This window comes from Lissotriton helveticus, chromosome 10 (genome assembly GCF_964261635.1).
Source record: "Lissotriton helveticus chromosome 10, aLisHel1.1, whole genome shotgun sequence".
Lineage (NCBI taxonomy): Eukaryota > Metazoa > Chordata > Amphibia > Caudata > Salamandridae > Lissotriton > Lissotriton helveticus.
In genome coordinates this window covers 604280326-604305539 of record NC_136071.1, presented here as the reverse complement: position 1 = coordinate 604305539, position 25214 = coordinate 604280326, and the positions used below count along the sequence as shown (strand labels likewise).

Below are 25214 nucleotides of genomic sequence, written 5' to 3'. Positions count from 1 at the left end.
ACCACTGTATTTTGTTCAGGAATTTATCTCGACAGTTATTTGTGTCTCTGGGCCAGATCAACCATTTCTTCCAATCAGGATGTGTTCAGTTTTGGTTAAAAATATGGGCTACGTCTATCTCAACATCTGTAGTGCTATTACTATTAGGTGATGGCTTCGCAATAGACGGTTTGTTTAAGTCTTTAATTTTGGCTAGGCCAAGACAGGTTGTTTGTTGAATTGTGTCATTCAAAAATATAATTTGTTCTGGGATCATACAGGCTCTGAATAATGATTCTATACCTTGGACTTGCCAGTCTTTAGTACCCCAGATTGTTTTTGTTTCAATATTATTATTCCAGAAATCAAAACCAAATGTATTCATTTTTTCATAAAACGATTCTGAATAGATTAATTTTGTATTTGTTAGCATGGTTTTCATTCCTGTCTTATTTAACAGTTTGAAATAAAATGTTTCTGCTTCACTTGTGTTAAACCCTGAGAAGTATGGGAATTTCTCATAGAACGTTTTTGAACTACCTTTTGGTGGAGTTGCACAATGTTCCCATTGATTATAATTTAAAACATTTCTAGGTTGAGCAGATTTATGCAAATAATGGTTACCATAGTGGTTGTAGCAGTACATCTGATCATAATTTGATGAACCCTGTAAATAATCATGTTCTGTAAATTTTGCTGACATAACTAAGTCTGACATCATATCATTAATACTTTCAAAGTCCCAATCATCAGAGAATGTACTCGGTTTTACAAAGTCACTTAATGAAACCTTAAATTGATGAGGATACTTCAAGAGTTCGACCGGGCCATATACATCGTAATCTGTTTTGTCCCATGCTACCCCACCGGGTAATGGATTGGCTGTGAAGTTCACTGAAGAAAGTTCTCTTTTCTCGATGTGTGAAGACTTGTGTGGCTTTAGGACCAGGTTGATGTTCTGGCTTGCTGTGTCCATTGTAACATATTTTCCCTCAATGAAGTGTCCCAAGCATAGCACCACGATGAGCCAAAGCAGGAGGAAAAGTACACCTAGCACCACCCAAAATTCAATCCATGGGGAAATCAGATATGTCTCCTTTAGTTGATGAAAGAGTCTTTTAGTCTTGTCTTTAAAAGTTGTTGTTGATGTTGGCTGTTCCTCAGGTTCGCTCGGATCCTCAGAAAAGTCATCGAAGTTGATGAAGTAGCCTGACGCAGTTCTGTCATTTATTGGAATTGCTTCTGGATTTTTCCTTGTTTTATTAGTATAGTCTGTGGCTACATCGTTGTAGACAGGTGTTTCTTGACTAATTCTTGTAATTTGGGTTTCAAGAGGCATAAGTTCCATGGCTTTGTTGCATAGTCCTTGTTGACTCACTGTAGGTTTATCAAATGTGATTAGTCTCTCAGTTTGAACCTCTTGATTTGTAGCAAACTTTGGTGTTCTGCTACTTCTTGGGAGTCCACTTGGCCTACTACTTATTATTGGCCACATGATTGTGGTTTAACCAGGTCGATGGATACAACTCGGTTCTCCTTTTTACCAGCAAGGGGCGGTAGTACAACTGATCTTGTTCCGTTGACAGCTAAGACAGGTACTGCTTTTCTGTAAGAAGGCCCAAATTCCTTCTTCACAGCGATTTTCTCTCTGACAAGATCCCCAATCTTTGGAATCCAGACAGGCCTTGCTGGGACAGGTGGTTTCTCTTCAGTGGCTGTTGGCTGTTGTTTCAACTTTACGTTGCGCAGGTCTTTTCTGGTTTCATTTAAGTCCTGTAAAATAGCCAAACGATCTTTGATATCAAATCATTTTCTTTCTACCACTGAAGTTTGACTATCGAGGTCCTGGATATGCATTCTAGTCCCGAACAATAGTTTGTACGGACTGAAACCTTTTAGAGAATTTCTTGGCAGATTATTAAGACTACGTTGGACACTTATTAAATGTTTGACCCACCCAACACCCGAACCTAATACCTTTGCCGTTATAGATTGCTTTATGTCTCGTTTTTTTCTTTCCACAAGCCCGTTTCCCTCAGGATGGAAGGGACAAGAATACCGCAATGCAATGCCCATGCTGGTCATGGCCTCCTTATAAGCTCGAGAGCTAAAAGCAGGACCCTGATCAGAGTGTAGCATGCCAATTGCGTATGTGCCGATAAAGACTCGCAAATCTTTTATAACAGTTCTGGCGTCAGCCGAGCGCTGGGGCCACATCCAAATGAATCTCGTGCAGGAGTCCACTGCGACCATGATGTATTTATAGTTGCCATCCCTTTGTAAGGGACCACAGTGGTCCAGGTAAACACACGCTAATGGTTTATCTGAGATCAGAAGGGGCGTCTGTGCTGGTCTTTTTACCGTTGAAACCTTCATTTTTTGGCATATTTCACAATCTAGAACATAGTTCCTAGTTTGTCTTCTCATTTGAGACCACCAGTATCTCCGTTTTAATAATGATACTGTGGCCGAGACACCAGCGTGTGCAGAGGCGAGCCCTACGTGTGCCGCTATAATTAGTCCTAACCTATGTTCCATGTTTGGAATTGCCCTATCCCCCACTCCAGGGATTCGAGCAAATGGAACGTTATTCCCATCAGTTATGTATGAGTACTTTACTGGAAAGCCTTTCGGGAGTGTTTTTATCGCGTTATTTACTGTAGCACTGACAGCTTGTAATATGTCGCGGTCTAATTTTGTTTTTGACCGGGTGATGGCAGCTACGGAAGCCGTTTGCACAGCTGCCTTAGCGGCCTCATCAGCGAATAAATTCCCTGCAACGTGAACGCCATCACGTTGATGACTCAGTGTATGTACCACGTGAGTCTTTTGTAGTTCCTAAAAAGAACTACTTGTTCCCAAAGCGTTTTATGCTTGATTTTGCCACCCTGTGCATCTTTGAAACCATTTAGGACCCAATTCTGCAAGTATTCATTAAAAGACTGAATGCAATAATACGAATCGCACACTACGAGTGTGGGGAATTCGCGATCAGCATTTTCAAGCGCCATCTTAAAAGCCAGTAGTTCAGCTCACTGAGCTGTACAATCTCCTAGAGATTGTGTTTTAGTGACCAGTGGTCTAAACTTTCCTTCGTGCCAACGACCTTTAACAATCACGCACGCAGCACTGTAAGCTTGTTTACCCCCTACTGCGGGTTGTGCTGATCCGTCTGTATATATTATACAGCCGTAGTGTTCAAGGGGCAGGATTTCGGTCGGCAGAGGACATTCAAATTCATATTGGAGAAATTCTTGTGTTTTTAAATTAGGATCAAATTCGTAGACCACGTCTGTTGCAGCAAGAGAATTAACCCATTGTATCCATCTTGGATGTAGTGCTTTAGCATTAGGGATGCTTGCCTTTGTTACCGCTTCTAGAGCTGGTACTGGTGTAACGATGATTATTCGTTTACCTTGTGCTAGGGCTCTTTCTTTTGCTACCGCAGTCTGAACCGCAGTTAGAATTTTTTCCGTTGAGCTAAATTTCATTTCCGCTTTTGTGTACAAATGTGATTTGTATGCTATTGGTACCTTTTCTCCCTCATTAGAGGTCAGGTATGTGAATCCGCATCTTCCTGGGATGACTCGGATTACAAGGTTGCGAGTGTTATCTCGTGTTTGCAGTTTTGTTTTAGCTAACATGTCTGTTTGCAATGATCTCAAACTTTCTGTGTGTTTTTGAGTCCAATTGATTGTTTTAAAATCTGGTTTTATTAGTTCATAGAGAGGTTTAACCCTCTCTGCATAATTTAGAATGTAAGTTCTTCCGAAATTCAGGAAACCTAGAATTGATTGTAAGTTTTTCAGCGTTCTTGGTGCTTGGATTACAGCACATTTTTTTTAGAAATTGTCTGCCAGGCTTTTGCCTTCACTTGATAATTCATATTCTAAAAACAGGACAGGTAGATGGGCAATTCGTGACTTTTTAAAGTTGAATTTGTAACCCTCTGCTGCGAACCCAAGTATTATGGTGTTCACTCTTTTCAAGTGAGTATCCAAGTCATCATCTGTTAGATAGATGTCATCGACATAAGATAATGCCTCATCATCATACATTTGTAGTAACTCTGTTACTCTCGCTGAGAATAATCCTGGGCTGTTCTTGAACCCCTGTGGGAGTCGACAGAATTTTTTTGCTGCGAGCCCATTATTGAGAAAGCGGTCAAATACCTGCTTTCAGGTGCTATATTTTGACAAAAGAATCCATTAGAGATGTCTAATGTTGTTTTGTATTTTTTGCGCACGATGTTATTCATTAGTGCTGCACTATGTGAGTTTTGTACTGCAAAAGTTTTGCAACATGAGTTAAGGTGTCTGTAGTCCAAAACTAGACGATATGAATCGTCTGCCAGGCTTTTGCCTTTACTTGATAATTCATATTCTAAAAACAGGACAGGTAGATGGGCAATTCGTGACTTTTTAAAGTTGAATTTGTAACCCTCTGCTGCGAACCCAAGTATTATGGTGTTCACTCTTTTCAAGTGAGTATCCAAGTCATCATCTGTTAGATAGATGTCATCGACATAAGATAATGCCTCATCATCATACATTTGTAGTAACTCTGTTACTCTCGCTGAGAATAATCCTGGGCTGTTCTTGAACCCCTGTGGGAGTCGACAGAATTTTTTTGCTGCGAGCCCATTATTGAGAAAGCGGTCAAATACCTGCTTTCAGGTGCTATATTTTGACAAAAGAATCCATTAGAGATGTCTAATGTTGTTTTGTATTTTTTGCGCACGATGTTATTCATTAGTGCTGCACTATGTGAGTTTTGTACTGCAAAAGTTTTGCAACATGAGTTAAGGTGTCTGTAGTCCAAAACTAGACGATATGAATCGTCTGGCTTGGAGACAGGAAACAAAGGGTTATTCATTTGTGAGGTGCATATTTCAATCACCCCCTGGTATTCAAGTTGATCTAAGATCTCCCTGACCTGTTTTTTAGCTTCTTGCTTAATTGGGTACTGCCTTTGTGCAGTTGGTTGATTTTTTAACTGGATTTTGTGAGGAGGAGAGTCCTCATCCCATCCAACATGGTTTTTATATAATGCATGAGCTTGGGCTACTGCCCACTTTCTTGCAAGTGTATATTTTTTATGTATTGGAATGTGATTTGAGAAGGCAGGCATAATCATTTCTTCGCCATGAGGGCACTTCCTGACAAACTCCGGTGGCCAGTCTTTTTCAGCTAAAAGGATGTCATAGCCTTTTGAGAGGTTATCCCAAAATAGACCCCTTATTTTCCTAGTCTTATCTCCCTCTATACGTAATGTTATTTCGTATATTTTATGAGGTTTGCTAACTCTGGTGTCTGCAGTTTCCACCTGAATGTATTCATTCGTGTCCACTGTCTCCAGATGATTCATTAGGATCTTGCAAGCTATGCTCACTTCTGCTGCGCTGTCTAGCATTGTCTGAGCCCACTCTCCGTTTTTCAGCTGTGTCCTCAGGATCCTCGGCATGTTTGACTATTTTAATGCTGGCTACCTTCTTTTTTGGAAATTGTAGTTTTTTACTTTGATGAGCAGGTTCTTTGTCTTTGGACTTGACGTGCTCTTCCCTGTGTTCTGACCGTCCTCTTCTTTCCGATTTCTGCAAGGAAGTCTGAAAAGATCGAGCGGGACGTGTATCAATATCTTGATATCTATCAGGTTTCTTCAAATTATCCCTATTTCTAAGGTTGTATATTTTCTCAGAGGGCTCCCTCTGGGGAGACCTGTGTCCTTGGTCCGGAGATCTTTCTCTCCGCCGAGGAGACTTTCCTCTGGACTGGAATCTTTTTTCTTTGGGAGTGGATTGTTTATTTCCATCCCAGCTCTTTTTTGGAGTGTTTAGAATATTTTTAATAAATATTTTTTCAGGATTTTCAGTTACTTGGGGTTTTACTGGTTTCCCACCCAAACTATCTCTTCCTAGTTCTTCATAGGATTTTTCTATGATTCTGGCAAGTTCAAATGGTTGTTCTGCTATATCTGTTTCTTTCAATTTCTGGCGGATCGCCACAGATGCTGCTTCTCCTTTTATGTTAGATAATAATAAAGCTGAGACCTGCTTGAAGTCTTTCAGTAATTTCATACCCAGAGTTAAAGCAGGTTCTGGACCGTATTCATTTTGAATCTGTCTTAGCACATCGGGTATTACCGCCATGGACGGAACACCATATGTTTTTGTGTAAATGGAAGCAAAGACTGTGCCCCAAGTGTCACAGTCCTCCACATGTGGTGCGATCCCCATTGGAAGGCAGATAGTCAGAATTCTGTGTTTCTCAGTAGGGGTAGTATCCGGAAATACTGCCTCTATTTGAGTGATCTTTTGTGCTAACCAGAATGGAATTTGTTCCCGTTTTGCGGGTACTTTACCCAGACATGACTGTATGTTCTGTGGTGTAATTTTGTTTGTGTTCCCCTGATGAGGGGTCAGCTGTGGAATGTTAATAGCTGGTTGGACTGTTGAAGTCCGCATTACATATTGGACTAATTGTCTATGTATTTTAATCAGATGTTTTAACTGTACCAAAAGTTCTGGTATTGACATTTTTTCGATGTCGGGATGTGGTGTGTAGCTGGCTAGAATCTGCCACGTTGCTCCTGGTCTACCTAGTGGACCGAGCCTGATGATGTGATTATTATGTTTTAGGGCACCTTTAAACCAGAGCAGGTGCTCTTGGTATTTTAATGGGATTTCCACCTCCTCGAAAGGGGTGTACTCTTCCGGAGGTTCCTCTACTTTGTAATAGTGGAATTCATGTGTGACAGCGTTTGCTGCTGGAAAGTTTATCCATGAATAGAATACCTCTGTCTGCCGATATTCATGTGCCTCAATTACGAATATGACTGTACCACCTCTCGATGTTAGTCCATTCTCTATTAGTTTAAGAGTTATAGTTTTTCTTATGCTGACCGGGATGAGTATTGCATCTGGGTCTTGCTGTAGGAGACTTGTGTCTTCCGCTAGGAGTTGAGCTGCTATTCTAGCTGTCTCCCTTTCTCTTTCACCGTCTGACATTTTACTGACAGGAAGGTTTTTTTTTGTTGCAGATCAAGTTTTCAAGGAAACAAAGAATAGGTGCACAATATTTTGGAACACTGTATCCTTCAACGTTGAATAAACCAACAACTATACATAGAAATCTCTTTCTACTAAGTACCGGCGGATTTTAACCTTTGACCCACTCCAGACGTCTTTGGAGTATTTACGGGAGAAAGGGTCTGTGTGAAAAAGCACGACTGAGTTACTCTAACGTCTTGCGTTAGATTTATCGCCTTACCAAACGTTGGGCACCATGTAGTGTAGTTCCTATAGTCCCAATAGGCTCTGCGCATTGGAATAATATATTCAGTAGTGTAGACATAGGACTGAGGGTATCTAGGTCTTTACTGACTATATTAGACTTAAGTTTTTTGCCAGCTAGCTCAGAGTTCACTAGAAACTTTCTCGAATAAGCGAGGAGGAGTTTAACCTCCCTGGATAGACAAGAAGGGATTATTAGCTTGATTCATCATTCTCCTGTTTTGCGAGCCCCTAATAGCGATTCATAACGAATCGCTATTAAGGACTTGCAAAACGGGATTCATGTAGGAATTGCAATAAATATTGCGATTCCTACATGTTCCTTATTTGCGATTAGCTAATTGCTAATCGCTAATAAGGAATAACTCCCCATGCATTCCTATGGGCCCACAGGCCCATAGGAATGCATGGGGAGTTATTCCTTATTTGCGATTAGCAATTAGCTAATCGCTAATAAGGATGCGATTTCTAGGGTGCAGGGGTGTCCAAAGGACACCCTGTAGCACCCCTGAAATGTAATCTACATTGGTGTTGCGCACACACATGTCCAAAGGACATGTGTGTGTGTGTAACATGCAACTTAGAAAAATGCATTTAAATGCATTTTTCTAAGTTTTTGCTATTTACCGAGAGGTCTGACCTCTCGGTAAATAGCGGCCCAAAATTGCAATTTCGCAATTTTAAAATGCTTCATGAATTGCATTTAAGGAATCTCAAATAGAGATTCCTTAAATTCAATTCTTCGCAAATGGGCGAATTCTTAAATAGCGAATTTTGCATTTGGGATGATGAATCCCAAATGCAAAGATTGCACTCGCAAAAGGCAAGATTCTGAGAATCTTGCCCTTTGCGAGTGCAATTTAGCTTGATGAATCAGGCGGTTAGTTTCTGACAACCATAAAACATGACAACTTTGCTTTCCCTGAATAAGAGTATATCTCTAGAGTCGTGTGAAAACAAAAGACAGCTATTTCACTCAGTCAAAGGTGCGTACTTAGTTTCACCAGATTGCAGAGAAAAAGAGAGACGGGCGTTTTCAATAAAAGGTGTTATTTATTGAGCAGTCTCTTTCCTCATACAAGAGAAATGAATTGCTACAATTGCAATACTTATAGTTAAGTAAAGTGCATACAGTAAAAGCAGGATTATGAAATAATACTGTAAAGGCATTGATATGGTTTCTTAGCCATATGATACTTTAAAATGGATAAAATAGATACATACATATATACATTGACTAATCGTACTCAACTGGTGCTTCTAACTACGCCTTCCCCGGTGTACCTGACCTAAGCCTAATACGTGGGAGGGAGTAAGTAAGTAGCAGTTTAAGTTAAGTTTGGTTTGCCAAGAATCTGACTCAAGAATTCTCTGTAAGGGTTTAGTCAGTTCAGTACCTGGGTATTAGAAGGCAGGAGGGCTGGTATCTCTCTCTCAGGACTCGGTATCCCAGTCACGGGGAGGCTGGAAACAAGGGTAGGCTGGAAACGCCGGAGGCTGGATTTCTCGGCAGGAGAAAAGACAGCGTCTTTCTCAGCGCGTCAAAAGGGAGGGGCAGCGTCCGTGGGCTCTCGCATCAGCTGGGCTCTTCGGAAGTAGATAGCTGCTCTGCTCCAGGATTACCACCGTGTGTTTGCTTAAGGCAGCATCGGTATATTTATACCTGAAAGGTGCCGGGGTTGACGTAAGGATGGACATAAGACGTCAATAAAGATGTCACTAAGAACTGGTCGTTCTTACAGTGCTTTACAGGAGTTCTCGGACGAAATCAAAACAATAGCAGCGGGGATTTCCCAGGTTGCTGGAGGCTTGGATTTGTTTAAGAACTCGGTGTGCTTTCTAGGGGGCTGGAGGAATAGGCTTGCTTAATGTGACAGCATGCGCTATGACCGAATTATGAAAAAAGGGCTTCTATGCCGTTGCAGGGATATTATTGATTTATAACCGGACAAGGGCAGAGAATAGAATATTGATTCAGGTACCTAGATAAAATACACTACAGAGTGGCAGGGTACAATAGGCAGCCGTACCAGACATTAGATCTTCCCCCTGCTGCTACACCGCTTGTCCTGGGTTTGGCAAATGTTTTGGTGTTGAGAGAGGGTCAAAAGGAATCAACGGAACTGCTTATAGATAAATCACTCCACAGGTTAACTACTCACGTCAGAAATTATGTAAGAAGAAATGAGGGTTTGGCCAAACACATTATCATGGCAAGGAGATTGCCAGAATTAACGGAGGATTGTGTAATAATTAATTTTAAAGATCAATACGTAGTCAGGTACTTGCTAGCACAACTTTATAATGTTGTTGTACCTAGGACCCAGATCTTGGTACTACCACTGGAGTATTTTTAGTCCCACTTCACCATCTAGTAACAAGCCCTCCCTCATTGGTAATGTAAACTCTGGTAGAATAGGTGGGTTTGGGCTGAGAGTAGAGAACTGATTTGACCCTTTGACAGACCTAAGAGTCTTGTGACTGACTATCTATGGTTGATTTAAACCAAAACGTGGAGGAAGATACCAAGGCAGTTACTACAAGAGGAGCAAACCCCCCCCCCCCCAACCCCCCGAGTGCCCCATATGGGAGTATAAAGCGCGGCTAAAGATAACATTCTGGAACATGGCGAGCATTGGTTCAAGGTGGGAAATGCACACTGGTTGGACTTCTGGCGGAACCAGGACATATTATGCCTACAGGAGACCTGGGCCATCGACCACATATTTGTAGATGGGTACCGTTCGTTTAAAATGGAAGCAATCTCATCTATATTAGGTAGAGCTAGCAGGAGTCTACTGACTTTAATATCGAACACTTTGCCAATAAGAATTAAGACATTTGCGATCTTATGTCCTTATTTTAATTTCTTGGCCCTGTTTTTGATACCCTCACTCTGCCAATACTGGACTGTGCCGATGATGCGATCTTAATTGCCAGAACTGGGGTGGCTCTCCAATGCCTGATAACGGCCTATGCCGATTTTATGACATCATTAGGGCCCATGAATGAAAATCTTTTGTCATAATAACAGGGGTAGTGCCCTCTAAGAAAGGGCCACATTTTTATATAGGGTCTCGTAGATTAGAGGCGGTAGATACCTTTCCTTATTTAGGGGTTTTGTTTGGAAAAAGCCAGTCTTGGTCAAATATGGTGGATAAAAGGGCCTTAGTGATGGCATGTAGTATGGCAGCCATCTCCAGCTTTGTTAAGAAACTTGGCTCAAAACCATTCAAACCCATAGTAAAGATATATATGGGGTGAAGACAATACCTACTGCAACTAATTGGGCAGGGGGGTGGGGTACCGCTCCCATAGCTTCACTCCAAAAACTTGAGGATAGATTCTTTAGGAGAGTTGTGTCCTTCCCCACTTCCTGCCCCAATTTTATTTGCCATCCAGAACTGGGATTAACATACGTGACTGACACCATAAGGCTTGCACCAATATTGTTATGGCACTCAAAATGGTGTAGGGACACAGTACACTTAACCCAAACTATTATACAAAAATCGGTTTGAAACTGGATAACACACACAGTATGTAAGGTCAACTTTGACTGCATTGGATTTAGCTGAATTGTTTATTAACCCCAGTGCATGCCTGAAGATGACGATGAAGGAAATAAAGGCAATATTTGTTATCTTAGGCAGCTTACGATAGACAGAAAAAAAATCATGCATACTCAACAGTACTGTTATACAGACTGACTCCGCCCACATTAGAAGGAGAGTACTCATATTTAGAGAAAACTGGGAACTTAAGAGCACAGATATATTTTACTTTGGTTCTGTTTGAACCAAATCCCTCTGATGTCAGAGTTTCTCGCGAGGAGGTTTATCCTTACTGAACTGAAAACCTACCCATGTGATAACAGTTCAGAGCAGTCAGATCTTCATTTATTTTTATTTTGCGGTTTTTATAAGGAAGAAAGAGCAAGATATATATTAACAATTTTAAGACGATATAATTTTAGCCAATGTCGACCTGCATTGTACTTTCTTAAAAAACGTAATGATCCATTCATATGCGTTTTCCTACTGCAAGGCTTTTTTGTGTGGGTCTGTATGGGACAGAAGAGTCTGGGTTATAGGAGACCCTTAGACGCTCCAAGAGGTTAACTAGTTCGTACAATCATATTTCTGTAATTGGTAATGTGATCTTCTTGAATTATTTTAACCTGACCTGTACTTTTATGATCTATGTTTTAAGTGGATCGAATTAAGTACATTGACTTGAGTAGGTTTTTTTGTATCTTTTTTTAAAAGCACCTATACACAAATTGATCTCCAAAATATATGTCAATAGATGCTCCAAAATTGCATATAGCAGTTAATGCACTTAATGATAATATGGATTCTTCAACAGTTATTTGTTTTATCTTGAAAAAAATTAATCTCTCCAATAGAACACTAGGCTGTTCTGAGAATTTGACTCTAAGTCTTGAAATCGCTTCTGAGTACTCATCAAAATTTCTGGATTTGGCCAGATGTGCCAGCAGCTGGAGGCAAATTATAAAAAAACTTACTGTCCTTCATTTCCCAAAAGACTAAACAAATTAGCGGCCTTTCTTTAAGGTTCAAAGCCATCTGCTCCAACTGGAATTAAATACTTCTCAAAAGATCTTACCAAGCATTCCACTTAATCAAAGGCTTGCCAGGAAACTGAAAAAATGGTTAGATCTGAGCTAAATTGTTAAAAGTAAATGAAAACAATTGTTTAAGATGCCACGACACAATGAAGAATTGATACAGGTACTGACAATGTTCCGAGGAATTGTTTCCATCATAACTTCGCACAGCTTGAATTTTGGCTGTCTGCGCCTGGGTAATATTGACAAGATCTTACTACACCAGCCTTTGTCCTTTATGAATACTGAACCTTTAGACACTCCTTAAACACAAACTGTTATCTAAAAATGTGAGGAACTCTTCTTGACCTTAAGTGTGATATCTGATAAAAACTCAAACCCCTGCTTTCAATGTTAATTCTTTGAGATGGTGTGTTTTGCCAAACATTCTTTAACCTGACTTAAAATTTCTTCAACTTTAGATGCAACAGTCTGCAAGTCAGGTGTGCTCTTTTTGCTTACCTCTCTCACCCAGTCAGGACAAACTGAAGGCATTGGAAATATTTTTCGTAATAACATAAATGGGGACATACCTGTTGTACTGTGTGGCGTTACTAGATATGACCAAACTTTCTCCTTGCGAAACATTTTGAACTCAAGACCCATGATCAAGGTTGTATGCACACCATCTTTTAAGAACTTATTCATGTGTTCAAGCAAACCATTGGCAGAAGGTGAGTAAAGCGCAACTCGAGATGAGTAATGTGAAAACCCTCAATGAAGTCCTTCATGCGCTGCTGATGTAAAGTAAGTGCCGCTGTCTGTAACAATTTCTTTGGGTGCTCCTTCTACATCAATTTTTAAAAAACATTTTTTATAGCATCAGTGTTTGGAGAGGAGGTAAAACCAAAATACTTCCATTTTTGTAAATAATCAAAACCATCATGTAGCTTTTGTTAATAGGCAATAACTCAAATGGATATGCAAAATCAAGTGACACTTTTTGCCAAACCTCCTTCGGCAAAGGGAACATATGAATAGGTGACTCATGTACCTACCAGTGCTTATCAGATACCAAGCAGATGGTGCAATTGCCAATAAAAGTAGAAACGTAACCTTCCAATGGAGGCCACCAGTAAAATTGTTATTTATATTTGCATGCGATACAGGCCCCTAAATGGTCCTTGTGTCTCCTTAATAATATTCTTTCTGATATTTACAGGAAGCACATGGTACAACAGCCCAAGACTCGGGTCTGGCGGGTTGATTAATCGGTTTTCCCAGTACTATGATGGTGATGGACAAGGGGCTCCACAGGCAGGGGAAAATGGACAAATTCACAAAGCCTGGTGATGGCTGAGAGGCCTGACGTAGGGGGCTGGGGCTTTCTCCTTAACACATGTATCCTGGAATCTATACAGTCCTCCTACATGCCCTTTTAAGTCACGGTTGGAGCGGTGGGTGAGAATGTTGCACTCCTACACCAAGAACTCCGTAAAACCACTAGACTAGTGAAAGAGACCCGCATTTCTGCCCTGGAAGACATGGTGAAAGATCTGAAGCTGATGGTGTGGGAAGGTAGGATCTGACTGTATGGTTACCCCAACATTTTGCCTGTTTTTTTCATGATATTTTACTAGTCTGAATGGGATCCTGCTAATCAGGACCCCAGTCTATCTGCTTTCTTCTTCAAATTGACCTACATGTACTTTGGTACACTCCAGATTGGATACTGGGGTACCCTTATCAGTCCCTAGTATATGGTACGTATGTACCCGGGGCATAGGTACCCCAGAGGCCTCCCATGGGCTGAAGCATGTATTATGCCACCCATTAGAGGCCATGCAAAATGAAACTCTAGGTCTGCTACTGCAGCCTGTGAAAGATGGTGCTTGCACCACTTACATTAGATATAGGTTCACTATATCTAATGGTCACTATACTTAAAACTTATAAGTCACCCCTATAGCAGGCCTTAACAATCCTGAAGGCAGGGTGCTGGGTTTTATGTGAGATGGTGCCCCTGCATGAGCAGAGCCTCTCTGCAGGCTTCGGAGACCATTCTCTCGGGTTGTCTGTGACTCCGCCGGACAAATAGGTAGAGGTGCATTATAACCTCGCTGTAAATGCTATCTCAAAAACGGCTGCATAGAAACATATTGTGTTTGGTATCAAACACCTTGGAATCATACCCCCACACCAGTAACTGATGTGGGAGGTATGATTCCATCCTTCAGAAGCGAGCTTTGTGGTGTCACTGGTCTATCGGGTGCCAGTCTTCTCGACCCGAACAGCACAACATGGATCCTGCCAGCCAGAGACACATTTCTGCCCTCCAGCTGCTGAGCCAAGCACGAGCAGAGGAAGGCAGCACAATAGGCATCCTATCACAGGGAGGTGTGACCACCTCCCAGGCAGGGTTTAAAGTATTGGAGCTGGGTGGGTACACTCTCAGAGTGCCTGAAAGTCTGCACTTGGGCACATTTGGTGTCCTTGTGCATAGTCCAGCTCATACCAGTTCTGGGAGCCATCGGTTCCTGCTCTGGCACGAAACTGGACAAAGGACATGGGTGTAGCCACCCCTCTGTCCTGCCCCCTCCCCTAGGAGGGTCCCCTGAATCTGTCCAACCCTCTCCTGTGGGTACAAAAGGACTTACCTGGCTGTAAGACTTTAGATTTTAAGTGGACAAGATTCTACAAGAAGTAACCACTGACCTTCGACCGTATGGGCACCTTGGACTTTGCTGGACTTCGACTGGGCTCAACTTCGTTCCCCTTTCCGTCCTAAGCTTAGTTTGTGCCTTTGCTCCATACAGGCTCCGTGCAGGACCTGTGGTGCACTTAAGACAACAGAAGAATCTCCCTTGGAGTGAAGGCAGCTAAACTGCAACTGACTGGTCTGCTGCTCCTGAAGACTCCAAAGATTTCAGCAATACAGGAGGTGGGTTTCTGAAGTTCCCTGAGGTCGATCTGCCCTCTCACAGAGTTTGAGGTCAGTATCTATCGTGGGGACTGCATAACCCGAACCCCTGTGTACCGCGTCCATTTGCAGTTGCATATGCTTGTTGGCGATTCCTGAGCTTGTGCATTGGACTCCGTGTAGTCCTGACCCTGAGCAGTACTTGCACCAAAGAACTCTGGCCTCCTCGCACCGAGTGCTCCGTGGGCTGGTGCTTTGAAATCTTGCCAGAAGTCCCTGCACCACTCCTGGTCATTCGGCCTGTGGGTCCTCCTGAGGGTCATTTTGATTGTTCTTGGGCTTTCCCGGTTGCTCCAGACGCACCCTGACTCCCCATTGCTTGGTAGGTCCCCTGGACTTTTCTGGTTCACACCATAACCTGTTTGACCTTCCTGCGTGGGTTGCTTCTTCCAAGGAATGTTGGTGCTCCCGCAGGACACTGACCCCACAGCACTCGACATCCTTCGTGGGACAGCTCGCATCAGTCATGGTCCTCGTGGCTGCAGAGTCAAGCATCCCTTCTTTGCACCTGAAGCACCCGACATCGCTGGGCATTCGTCTACCGAGCCCCTGGTCACTCTGAAGTGACTCAGACTCTGTTCCCTCTGCTTTCCGGTTCCTTCTTTCTAGAATCCAGGCTTGGATTCCACTGGACCCTTTTTCACCTTCAAGGCAGCAGTACTTCTTCACTTCCTTCCATAAAGAACGACGGAGGTTTCCGACACCAATTCATACCTATGCACCCGGCTCCCCTGGGATAGGTAACTCTGGTACTAGGGTATCCACGGGTGGGAGGGGGTTCTCTAACCTCTTAAGTTCCAAAGGGTTTGCGCAAAGTCCTCCTAGAAGTGTCCTTAAACTTTAACTTTCCAACCGCGACTTTTCCATAGAGTAATACGGAACACGAGTCGTGTTTCCTCACTGCACCCGTCCTCTGTGGGTTCCCTGTGTCAGCACCTTGGGTGGTTCCTGGGGGTCCCAGTGATTCTACGTGCACTAGGTACTGTCTCTAGTCAAGTCGTGATTATTATACCATTATTTTAGTATATGGTTTGGTCTCCCCCTGGTGCCCACTATGTATTGTGCTACTTACAACTGTTCTATTGATCTCGTATTGTGTGCTTTGTGTTCTATCCTCATGTAGAGGATAGTATAGAGTGTTATATTAATAAATACATATTTTTATATATCTACTATCATTCATTTAGTCATTCAAGAAGTGATATTTTGGTAAAACAAGCTGCTTTACATTCTTTCAAGATTAAGCCTGAAGGCTGCTCTCCACAGCTACCACTAGGATAGCATTCTAAAAGTTATCTTTGACGTCATACATCATAAGGGTCGTGCGGACTGGTGCAAGGTGCCCACTTTAATTAGTGGACAGCATATACCAGGCCACCTTCTCACAGATGGTGCATAAATTATAGAGCTCCAACATGTGAACTGGTGTCCAGAGTGGAAGATGCAAAGAACTGCACATAGAGAAACAGCTTTCGGTTCACAAGGGTCCTTGAGGGGGCTGAAAGCCCACAACCAGAAGCATTTCTGGAGTACTAGCTCTGGATCACCTCTCCTCTTGTTTCTTGACAGAATGGGCACACAGTTGCTCCTCCAGAAGGCTTCACCGGTTGCCCTGAAGCGCCCTTCAATTGCCCACTTCCTAAACTATAGAGACTGAATTGATACTGAAGACGGTGAAAGGCCTGGGCAAAACCAGTCTGGACTCCATAAGATCCTCATTTTCCATGACTACACATGACCAGCACCAGAGGAGAACCTTTGTTCAAGTTAAACAGAAACTCCAAGTAGTGGAAATGCAATACATGTTGCAGTAACCTGCGAAACCAAAAGTTATATTTCATAGGAAGGCTCTGTTTTTTTTACCTTGCCGACTGTGTTTGGGAATGGATCGAGGAGAGATCCATGTGTAACTTGGAGGAAGTAGCACTTCCTGGAGAGGACAAGAGAGGAAGTGAAAAGTTGACGAGGTGGACTGAAATGCAGCGTTGCTCCTACAGGAGGCGAAGATTAAGGAGGGCATCCCGTCTCTAGGTGATAATCCAAAGGACAGGGGACACAATGCCACAAACATGGACGTACGCATAGTGATTTCAAATCCCCATAAGTAAGATGATAATGATGGACGAATAAACAACTCCACCTGATGTCACATGGCATGACACCCTACATCTGCTGTGAACCTTGAATGGACTTAAAGGCAGTAAAAGTAAGGTTGGCAACAGGTTGTTAGGTGGTTGTGTGTTCCTTAAAGTTTGGGGCAACCAATGCTTCTAGTAAGGAAGTATAGGGAGGAGGGTTTGTTGGGGGGTTAGGTCAGTTGAGTTTATTTACATTAATGAGTGAAGCAGTGGGAACAGCCAAAGCACTTAATCTGATTTTTGCTCTAACACTTACACGTATAGTAACATTGCGTGGCAGTCATCTGCTATGACGTTAGAACATCAACGGGCTCCCTGATAAAATCAAAAGGGGGGCGGTGATGTCCTATGTTAGAACCTATGGCCTTGAGGTACTTGCTCCTCCAAGAGATATCATTTAATGGGCACCAACTATAGGTTCTTAGGCTGTTATCAGTACAATAGGGTACACCATGCAGGATTTGCTAGAGGCTCGCAAGGAGTGGCAATTCTACTGCATAAATTCTTCCTGTTTGTGGTCTCTAAGGTCCATTTAAATAAGCTGAGCAAATTCGTACTGCTAGATAGTATGTTAGAAGGGGCCTCAGTAGTTTAAATGCACCCCCGTCTATGGTCAACAATACCCTGGAAGCACTAACATCACTGCTCCTAAGTGCCCCAAAGGGGCAAGCTGGCTATAGAGGGTGACTTTAATGTAGTTTATGACACAGACATGGATGAAGATTCTCCTGCTCAAACTGACAGGCTAACGGTCTTTGCTAAACAGGTCCGCTCTTGGGTCTGGAGGACACCTGGAGTGCATGGCATTGAAACAAGCAGCAATACACACATGAGACGGCACCACATAGGCATCACTCATAATCAGATTACATTTTTATCACAGTAGCACATCTATGTGTCACAACGGAGGTGATGATCCGCCCAAGAGGTCCCTCAGGCCACGTGCCCATGGAGAGGCAACTACCTCATCCTCGATAGGGTGCTAAGGGGATATGGCGTCTTAATGCATGGTGACAGAGGGATGAAGTTTTGTAGATTCCCTTAGGGATGCAATCATGAATATTTTGAGCTGATTGCCCCCTCAGCTGCCTCGCTGGGTATACGGTGGGAAGCTTTTAAAGCTATGCTTTGTGGGCAGGTCTTTTCATAATTTATGGGTAGAGAAAGAGACAGGGAGCAAGAGACTGCAAACCTTGAAGGAGAAATACTGTCTAATGAGCATTGGCCGAGGGCACACTGGTCAGACAGTGAGGACAGATGCCTTGTGCAGGTGTCAGACGATGAAAAACAACTTACTGGATATGACGAATTTAGCCTTGAAGCAATCCGGATATAAAGTATATGAATATCATAAGAAAAAGAAAAAGCTGCTCCACTGCCAGCTTGGAGGGAGGAAGAGGTTACAATTGTTCCATTAGTCCCCTGTGCTACAGGTTTGAAGATCACAGGCTTGGTCTGAACAACTGAGAGGTTTGCTAAGAGTGGGTGTTAGATAAGGCACAATCCCCATTTGCAATAAAACGTATTCACCCTATGGTGAACTATCTCATCATTAAGTCACTCACAGATGATGAAGGATCAGAGGTTGACCAATCCCTCATGCTAGAGGAGGTATTGGGGCAATAGTTGTGATGACGTCCGGCAAAGCGCCCAGGCCTTACGGCCTTCCTGCGGAACTCTACTAAAAATTATCCTCCCTCCTATTGTCACACTTACTAAGTCTGTTCAGCGTGGTATGAGTCAACAGTTTCTTATCGGACCTCAAGAAAGCCACAATCACTACTATTCTATTCTCAAACCGGGTAAGCTACCAGAAGAGTGCTCTTCTTACTAACCCATTTCGTTACTCAAAGTAGAGGTGAAATTACTAGCTCAAACACTTGCCTCTCAATTGAATAGGGTAATACGAACTCTTATAAATGAAGACCAAATAGGCTTTATGCCCAGAAGAAGAACCACACACTCCTGAAGGCATGTTCTTGTTGTTCTGGCCAGGGAATCTGACCAGCAGCGCTGGTCTCCGTTGATTATGAAAAAGTATTTGACATGGTGTACTGGCCCTCCCTTTTTCATACTAGAGAAAATGAACATAGGTCTAAGCTTTATCACCTTGGTAAAAGCTTTATATTATGCTCCAGAGGCGCAGGTCAGAGTGAATGGTGTACTGCACCCTGCCCCCATTTTCCATAGAACGTGGTACCCCCAGCAAGGCTGTACCCTGTCCTTGCTTCTCCTTGCCTATATACCCTTTTGCAGAAAGGGACTGATGAGATGCCCATCTGGTGGAATTTTGTTGGTTTATTGGATAGGAGGACAAGAATGCATTATAAGCAGATAATTTGCTTATCTTTCACAGCTCTCCTTAGGAAGGTTCATGAAGATGCTCCAGATATATGGGGACACCGCAAGATTACAGGTTAATTGGCCTGAATCCACATTAGAACCTATTTCGGGTCCTCTGTAGGTCTCTGGCTCCCACATCTGTGTACCCACAACGTACTTCCAATACCTGTGGCTCTCTATGTAACACAAGACCAACGTGAGGCTTCATACTTAAATATATCCCTATACTGCAGCAGAAGGGTTTGGAGGCCTACTCCTCACTCTTGCTCTCCATAATGGGTAGAGCTGTGCTCTGCAAGATGATTATACTTGCTAGATTTTAAAAACTCTGCAAAACTTTCCTTTTGTCCTTCCGCATACCTTCCTCGCTGATCTGCAGGCCATGCTGACGAAATATCTATGGGCTGGTAAGCCCCCCAGAGTTTCGTACCCAAAACTGAATTTCTATTGGAGGCTGGCTGTTTGGAGATAGTATTAATTCAGGTTCCACTGGAATTAGAAATTCTTGGAAAACCAGGGATTCTGGCTCTGTTAAGCTGAAAACATGTTGCTGCTCTCTCCATGAGGTTGTGGAAACCACCAATGTCATCTTGTGGTGAGTCCACTTCCAGTGGTGCAGGTGGGGATGGTGTTGGGATCAGATAGTTATACCACTCGTTAGGTACTGAAGCAGAATATCAGATCTCCCCCATCTTCGCTATCCTTGTCTGAGGAAGGTGGATTGTCCGCTGGTGGGTCAGCCAATTCACTTGCAAGTGTAGGTAAAGGGGTCACTGTTGCTGATAATATAGGTGGTATGTGAGTGACTGGTGTCTGGATCGGTGGAGAGGTTTTTGGTGGTTGCTGTGGAGCATCAGTTGTCGCAGGATCTGGGAATCTTTTGTAATAGTCCTGGAGCATCTGCTAGAGATTGATGACTAACTCAGTGGCATTTGCGCAGACTGCTCCAGTTGGCCCTGCTGACCATAATCGGAGTACGTATTCTCATACTATACTGGTTGTTTACCTGTATAACATTGGTCCCCATCCTCCTGGCACTTCACATGACGTTCGGAGGGACTATGCACTACCTTACAAAGGGGCCTTCATCCTATGAGTCTTCATCATCTAATAAATGAGCAGGCAGGAAAGGTGAAACTTTACTTGGTGATGTACGGGCAGGTAATAGTGTTTCTGTGGGAGATTTTCAATAGAAATAATTGAGACAGGCATCAGAGGTGTTAATGGTGCCTTTGTTGCCAAAAACGCCATTGGTCATATTTGTTATGGAGGTGTCTTCGTCAATGGGACTCTCGTCCGCGTTGACGGGGTTTTGGTCGGCGTTGTAGTCGTCAAAGATGTTTTGGATATTTTCCTAACTACCTTTTGGTTTAAGGTGTCATTGTTGAAAGTATCCTAGATGATATCATTGTTGTCAATGCTACTGGCGACTATGTGATAATTATTGGTGATGCAGCTGGCGTGAATGTAGATGTCATCCTAGTGGTGGTGACCACTGACACTGTCGATGTTGATGGTGCCGTCATCGACAAGAACTCGAACTGAGGTGCAGAAACTGTTTTTAGAGGATTTGTCGTCGACTGAAGGGATTTGGAAGATTTGTTATGGGGAACTTCCTTCTGAGATGGAAAGTGGGTTCAGATGAAACATATTTTGTGGAGAATTTCTCCTTTTTGTAAGTATGAGGATGCTCCTCAGATTTTCGGTAATGTCCTGAGGACCGATGGTGGGTCTTCTTCAAAGTCTTTTTTGGTGACCCTGGAGGCACTTTTTCAGAAGGCCTATCCCTCTTACTGGATTTTTCTGTCTTAGAGGAGTCTTCACTGTCTTCCTCAGAGAGAGGCTTTTCTGTAGGCTTTGGTTTCTACAGCCAAAGCAACATTCTTCCCTCTCTGTCTATGAGAGTTTTTTGAGAGAAAGTGTGGCATATCTAGCAGTCTTCAACTTTATGGATGAAAACAGTAAACGCACTGAAGTGGATCTTCTCTGTGCAATCTCTTTTTGCCACAGGTCCCACATGGCTAAACAGTCCCTTTTTAGGTGGTTCGAACATATTTAGGTAGTCTGAATATGATAAAGGAAAATATAAATCTGAATTGAAGAAAATTATTCTCTAATGTAAACCAAACTCTAGAAAACTAAGCAGAGCTCAGGGAGACTCCCATCACACAATGTCGGGTAGAAAATCTGTGGAACTGGTGCTCTTATGATGAAGGTTCTAAAGGGTGCTGTCGCCTGATTGGCTGGACTTGGGTCTTTTTAAATAATCCTGATAAGCTGTTGAAATAAATCTTTTAACATTGACGTCTATGTAGGTCTTTGACTACTGCTTTCTATGGTATCATGGGACTCCCACTTTGAAATATCCAATACTTTCGAAAAACACTTTCTTGCATAGCACATTTTTCCTTATTTCCGAAAAAAACCTAAATTTAGCTACATTTTGCCTAAGTTCTCACTTCTCTCAAGGAAATTCAGAGACTGTAGTTACTTTTAGAATGACCAACGTATGGAAATAAAAGTCACACAAATTTGACCCTGATACTTTGTGGGGGGAAGAAGAAGGCTTAAGTGCAAATTACCCTGTGACAGAGGGAGTGGAGGATGAGGCGGCAGACAGGAGCCTCAGCACTGAAAGAGTTAAGGGCTTTGGTGTATTTGCAGTGCTTTGTCAATACTTGATTTTGTTTTATCACTTTACAATAAGTTGTTCGTTATTCATGGGCTGGTATTTACAAATTGTATACTTAATGGAGAGATGCAAAGGCATACAACACAAACATAGCTACATTTATACTTCTCTGAGTTCTACCCATTAACAGAAAGATAGAGAGCCAGCATATTGACTGGGGGAGCAAAGTTGAATCGAAAACATGTAGACCAAAAGTAGAAGAAAAATATCCTAACCTCCAATAGGTGAAAAACAAAGGTAACATCAAATGCAACTCTACACACAGAAATTAATTTAGAGTCAAACTAGGCCCCGGAGAAATTTTCTTTATTCAGGATTCCCAGCACTTTGAGCAGAAAATCAAATTGTCAGACTACCTCTGTATTATAGGACAGGGCAGTTTCTATAATATTTGAAATTACAGTGCAAATTCTCTGCTCAGTAGTTCCCTTGAGTATAGGAACACTATTTGCCTTTTTATTATTCATATAAATGCTATCGTAGGATGGCATTTTCAGTCAAACACCTTTTAACATGAATGAGTATCTTTGATTATGGTTACATTCAAAATAAAAAAAACCTGAACAAGAAGTCAACTATAGGCATGTTTTTTTTAATGTCCTTCAAATTTGAAAACAAATATTTAAAGTGGTACTCTGAGATTCGGCACATACTCTGTTATTGGCAGAAATATTCTACTGTTCCTGAATTCAAAGGAAACCCCATGATGGAGAAATGAAATTCTGAACACAGATCTAACAAGCTCTTCAACTTCATCTTCTGAAAGAAAATAAGATAAGACTTATGACTTCCTCGGACATTACACTCCCGCATGTTCATTCTTGAGCCATATTCGCAATCTGCACATACCAACACATACATAAATACAATCTACTCTTGACCCTGATCCCAAAAATTGCATCTTCAATGGGGGGCTGTGCCTAGTGTTCAGTGCTCAGCTGATTCCAAGCTAGGTTTGTGCTCAACAAATACCAGTACATACATACATCACATTCATAAGTAAAGACATTTAGGGCATCCTTGCCAAGACCACAATGTAAAGAATGACTAAATACTAAGGTGACAGGTTAGACTCTGAAAAGAAGGAAGTAATGAAGAGGAAGAAGAAGCGGACATGATATTTTGGTAGAGCACATATGAACAGCCTGACCTGCTCAGAATCGCTTTGCTGTTACTTTCTTCTTTCCTTGCTTCTGTTGTTTCCTTCCAAGCTTCTCCTTCCTAGCTGCAGCAGTCGTGAATGTGATACAATTAGTATCTAGAAAATCCAAAAGCTTTCCCATAGAAATTTTTATTCCATTCTGCTTCAGCTCGGCCTGAAGTCCTGACAGCTCAATAGGCTCATATAAGAGTATCTTCCTGTGCAAGTCGGGGTTTAAGTGAAGGTACCGTCTCACTGCCTCCACCTTATCCTTCTCCTTGTCAGCAGCCTGGGATAATGAGATGGACTCTTCCTCTTCTTCCTCACCAGAGGCAAATGCAGTTTCAAACTCATTGGTCGAAGAGCTAAAAAAAGGACATATTATTCAACAGAGCTAGGGCACAAGTATAATATCAAACAGCTATCTGAAATGGTTAACTTAGCGGCTTGCCATGCTTGCAGGAACTACCATTGCTGCCCCGATCTCCCAATTAAAACATCTCTATTTTCACCAGCAGAGCTGGAAAACTTCCACAGCTGTACTCCTGTGCTACTATCCTATACTGTAGAGTTCAATGCTGCTACACTACAGATCACAGCTATAATTCTGCTTCCACATTCCAGTACTGGACCCTGCATACCATTCTACAAAATATCTCAATCTTTAACTGTGCCATGCTGTGCTATTACATTACTGAAATGCTCACTACAACAATTACTGCGACTCGATCACAATTTGCTGGACATACTGCTGTTCCAGTGATAGAATCACACCAACTGTGATTGTGCCACTCAATGCTAACCTGCGTTTTGTTACACTCTGCAATGATTTGACAAGGCATTCATTCTTATCCAGTATTAGGGTATCTTTCATAGATTAACATGCCTGAATCATTCCCAGTCGTCGGGATGGGAGTCTCCGGTACATAAATAAAGTAATGTCCCATTAGACATATAGAGTAATAGGCCAAAGGCCCCACATTAGTAACACAAACTCTAGAGAAGAGCCCATCAGCTATCACCTCCTTCTAGAACCCTCCTGGAAGGAGCTCCTGTCCCTCAGATTTTCTACCGCACGTTGTGCTAAGGTAGTCTCCTCTGAGCTCTGCTCAGTTTACTTCTCTTCTGGATTTCCAGTATTTTCTTGCTTCATATTTTCATCCTCTGACTGAAGTTCTTTGGTTCTTCATGGCTGAGACACCTAAGAAAGGTCTTTTTAGGCCCTGTGGTTCCTGTGGAAAATAGAGACTTCATTTAGATGACCAGCATAAAGATTATCTCTACTGCCTTTACCCGGACTACTCTTCTAAAGACTGCAAGGTATGTCGTACCTTTTGCACTAAAACCTTCAAAGATCGGGAGGGACGCCTCTTAATTTGGCTGCAGAGGCTTAGAGATAAAGACCAACTGGAGTCTTCTGAGGAGAGTGAGGGCTCTTCCATATCCTCTAAATCCTCTCAGAAAAGACCAAGGGTAGCTTCTCCAGGCCCTTTGTCGCAGCCTCCTCAGAAGAAGACACATAAAAAGTCTTCAGAGGTACATTCTAAGGCTCTATCATCAAAGGCGTCCTCTCAGGAAGTTGTTCACACCTTTAAGAAGCCTTCTTCCACTCCGTCGACGACATCGTCGACGGTGGCTTCAGCGACGAGAAGATCTGTGTCTACGGCCTTATGTGTGACTTCGTCGACGACGACTGTATCCACGTCTGTGGTGGCGTCTTCATTATCCACGTCTACGACTCCATCGTCGAGGGCCGGTAAGACTGTGTCGTCGACATTAAAGATAAAGAAAACATCGTCAATGTCCAAGCAACAGTCAACGCTACAATCGCCGATGACTGGGTCGTTGACGAGCTCGACGACGAAGACTGTCCCGTCGATGTCCACTCCATCGTCGACGAAGGCTCCGTAGACGAAGACACCACCGGTGACGAAATCTCCATTGTCGATGGCAGCGGTGTCGACGACGGCTCCGACAATGATAACTCCATCGGCAATGAAACCTGTCGACGTCTCACCGTCGAAGGATTCAAATTTAAAAAGTGCATACGTACATCTAAAAATCACAAAGCGTACGTTGA

The 25214-nt window shown here is 42.6% G+C and overlaps 1 protein-coding gene across 1 annotated transcript in view; it reads right to left on the bottom strand.

The window, feature by feature from the left end:
• The window catches only part of SLX4 (SLX4 structure-specific endonuclease subunit), a 495651-nt gene that overhangs the window by 33799 nt on the left and 436638 nt on the right, over window positions 1-25214 (bottom strand). The window contains exon 15 of the mRNA XM_078663139.1: window positions 23144-23499. Coding sequence (XP_078519265.1) covers window positions 23148-23499 — 352 coding nt within the window. The 3' untranslated portion in view covers window positions 23144-23147. The remainder of the gene's footprint in view (window positions 1-23143; window positions 23500-25214) is intronic.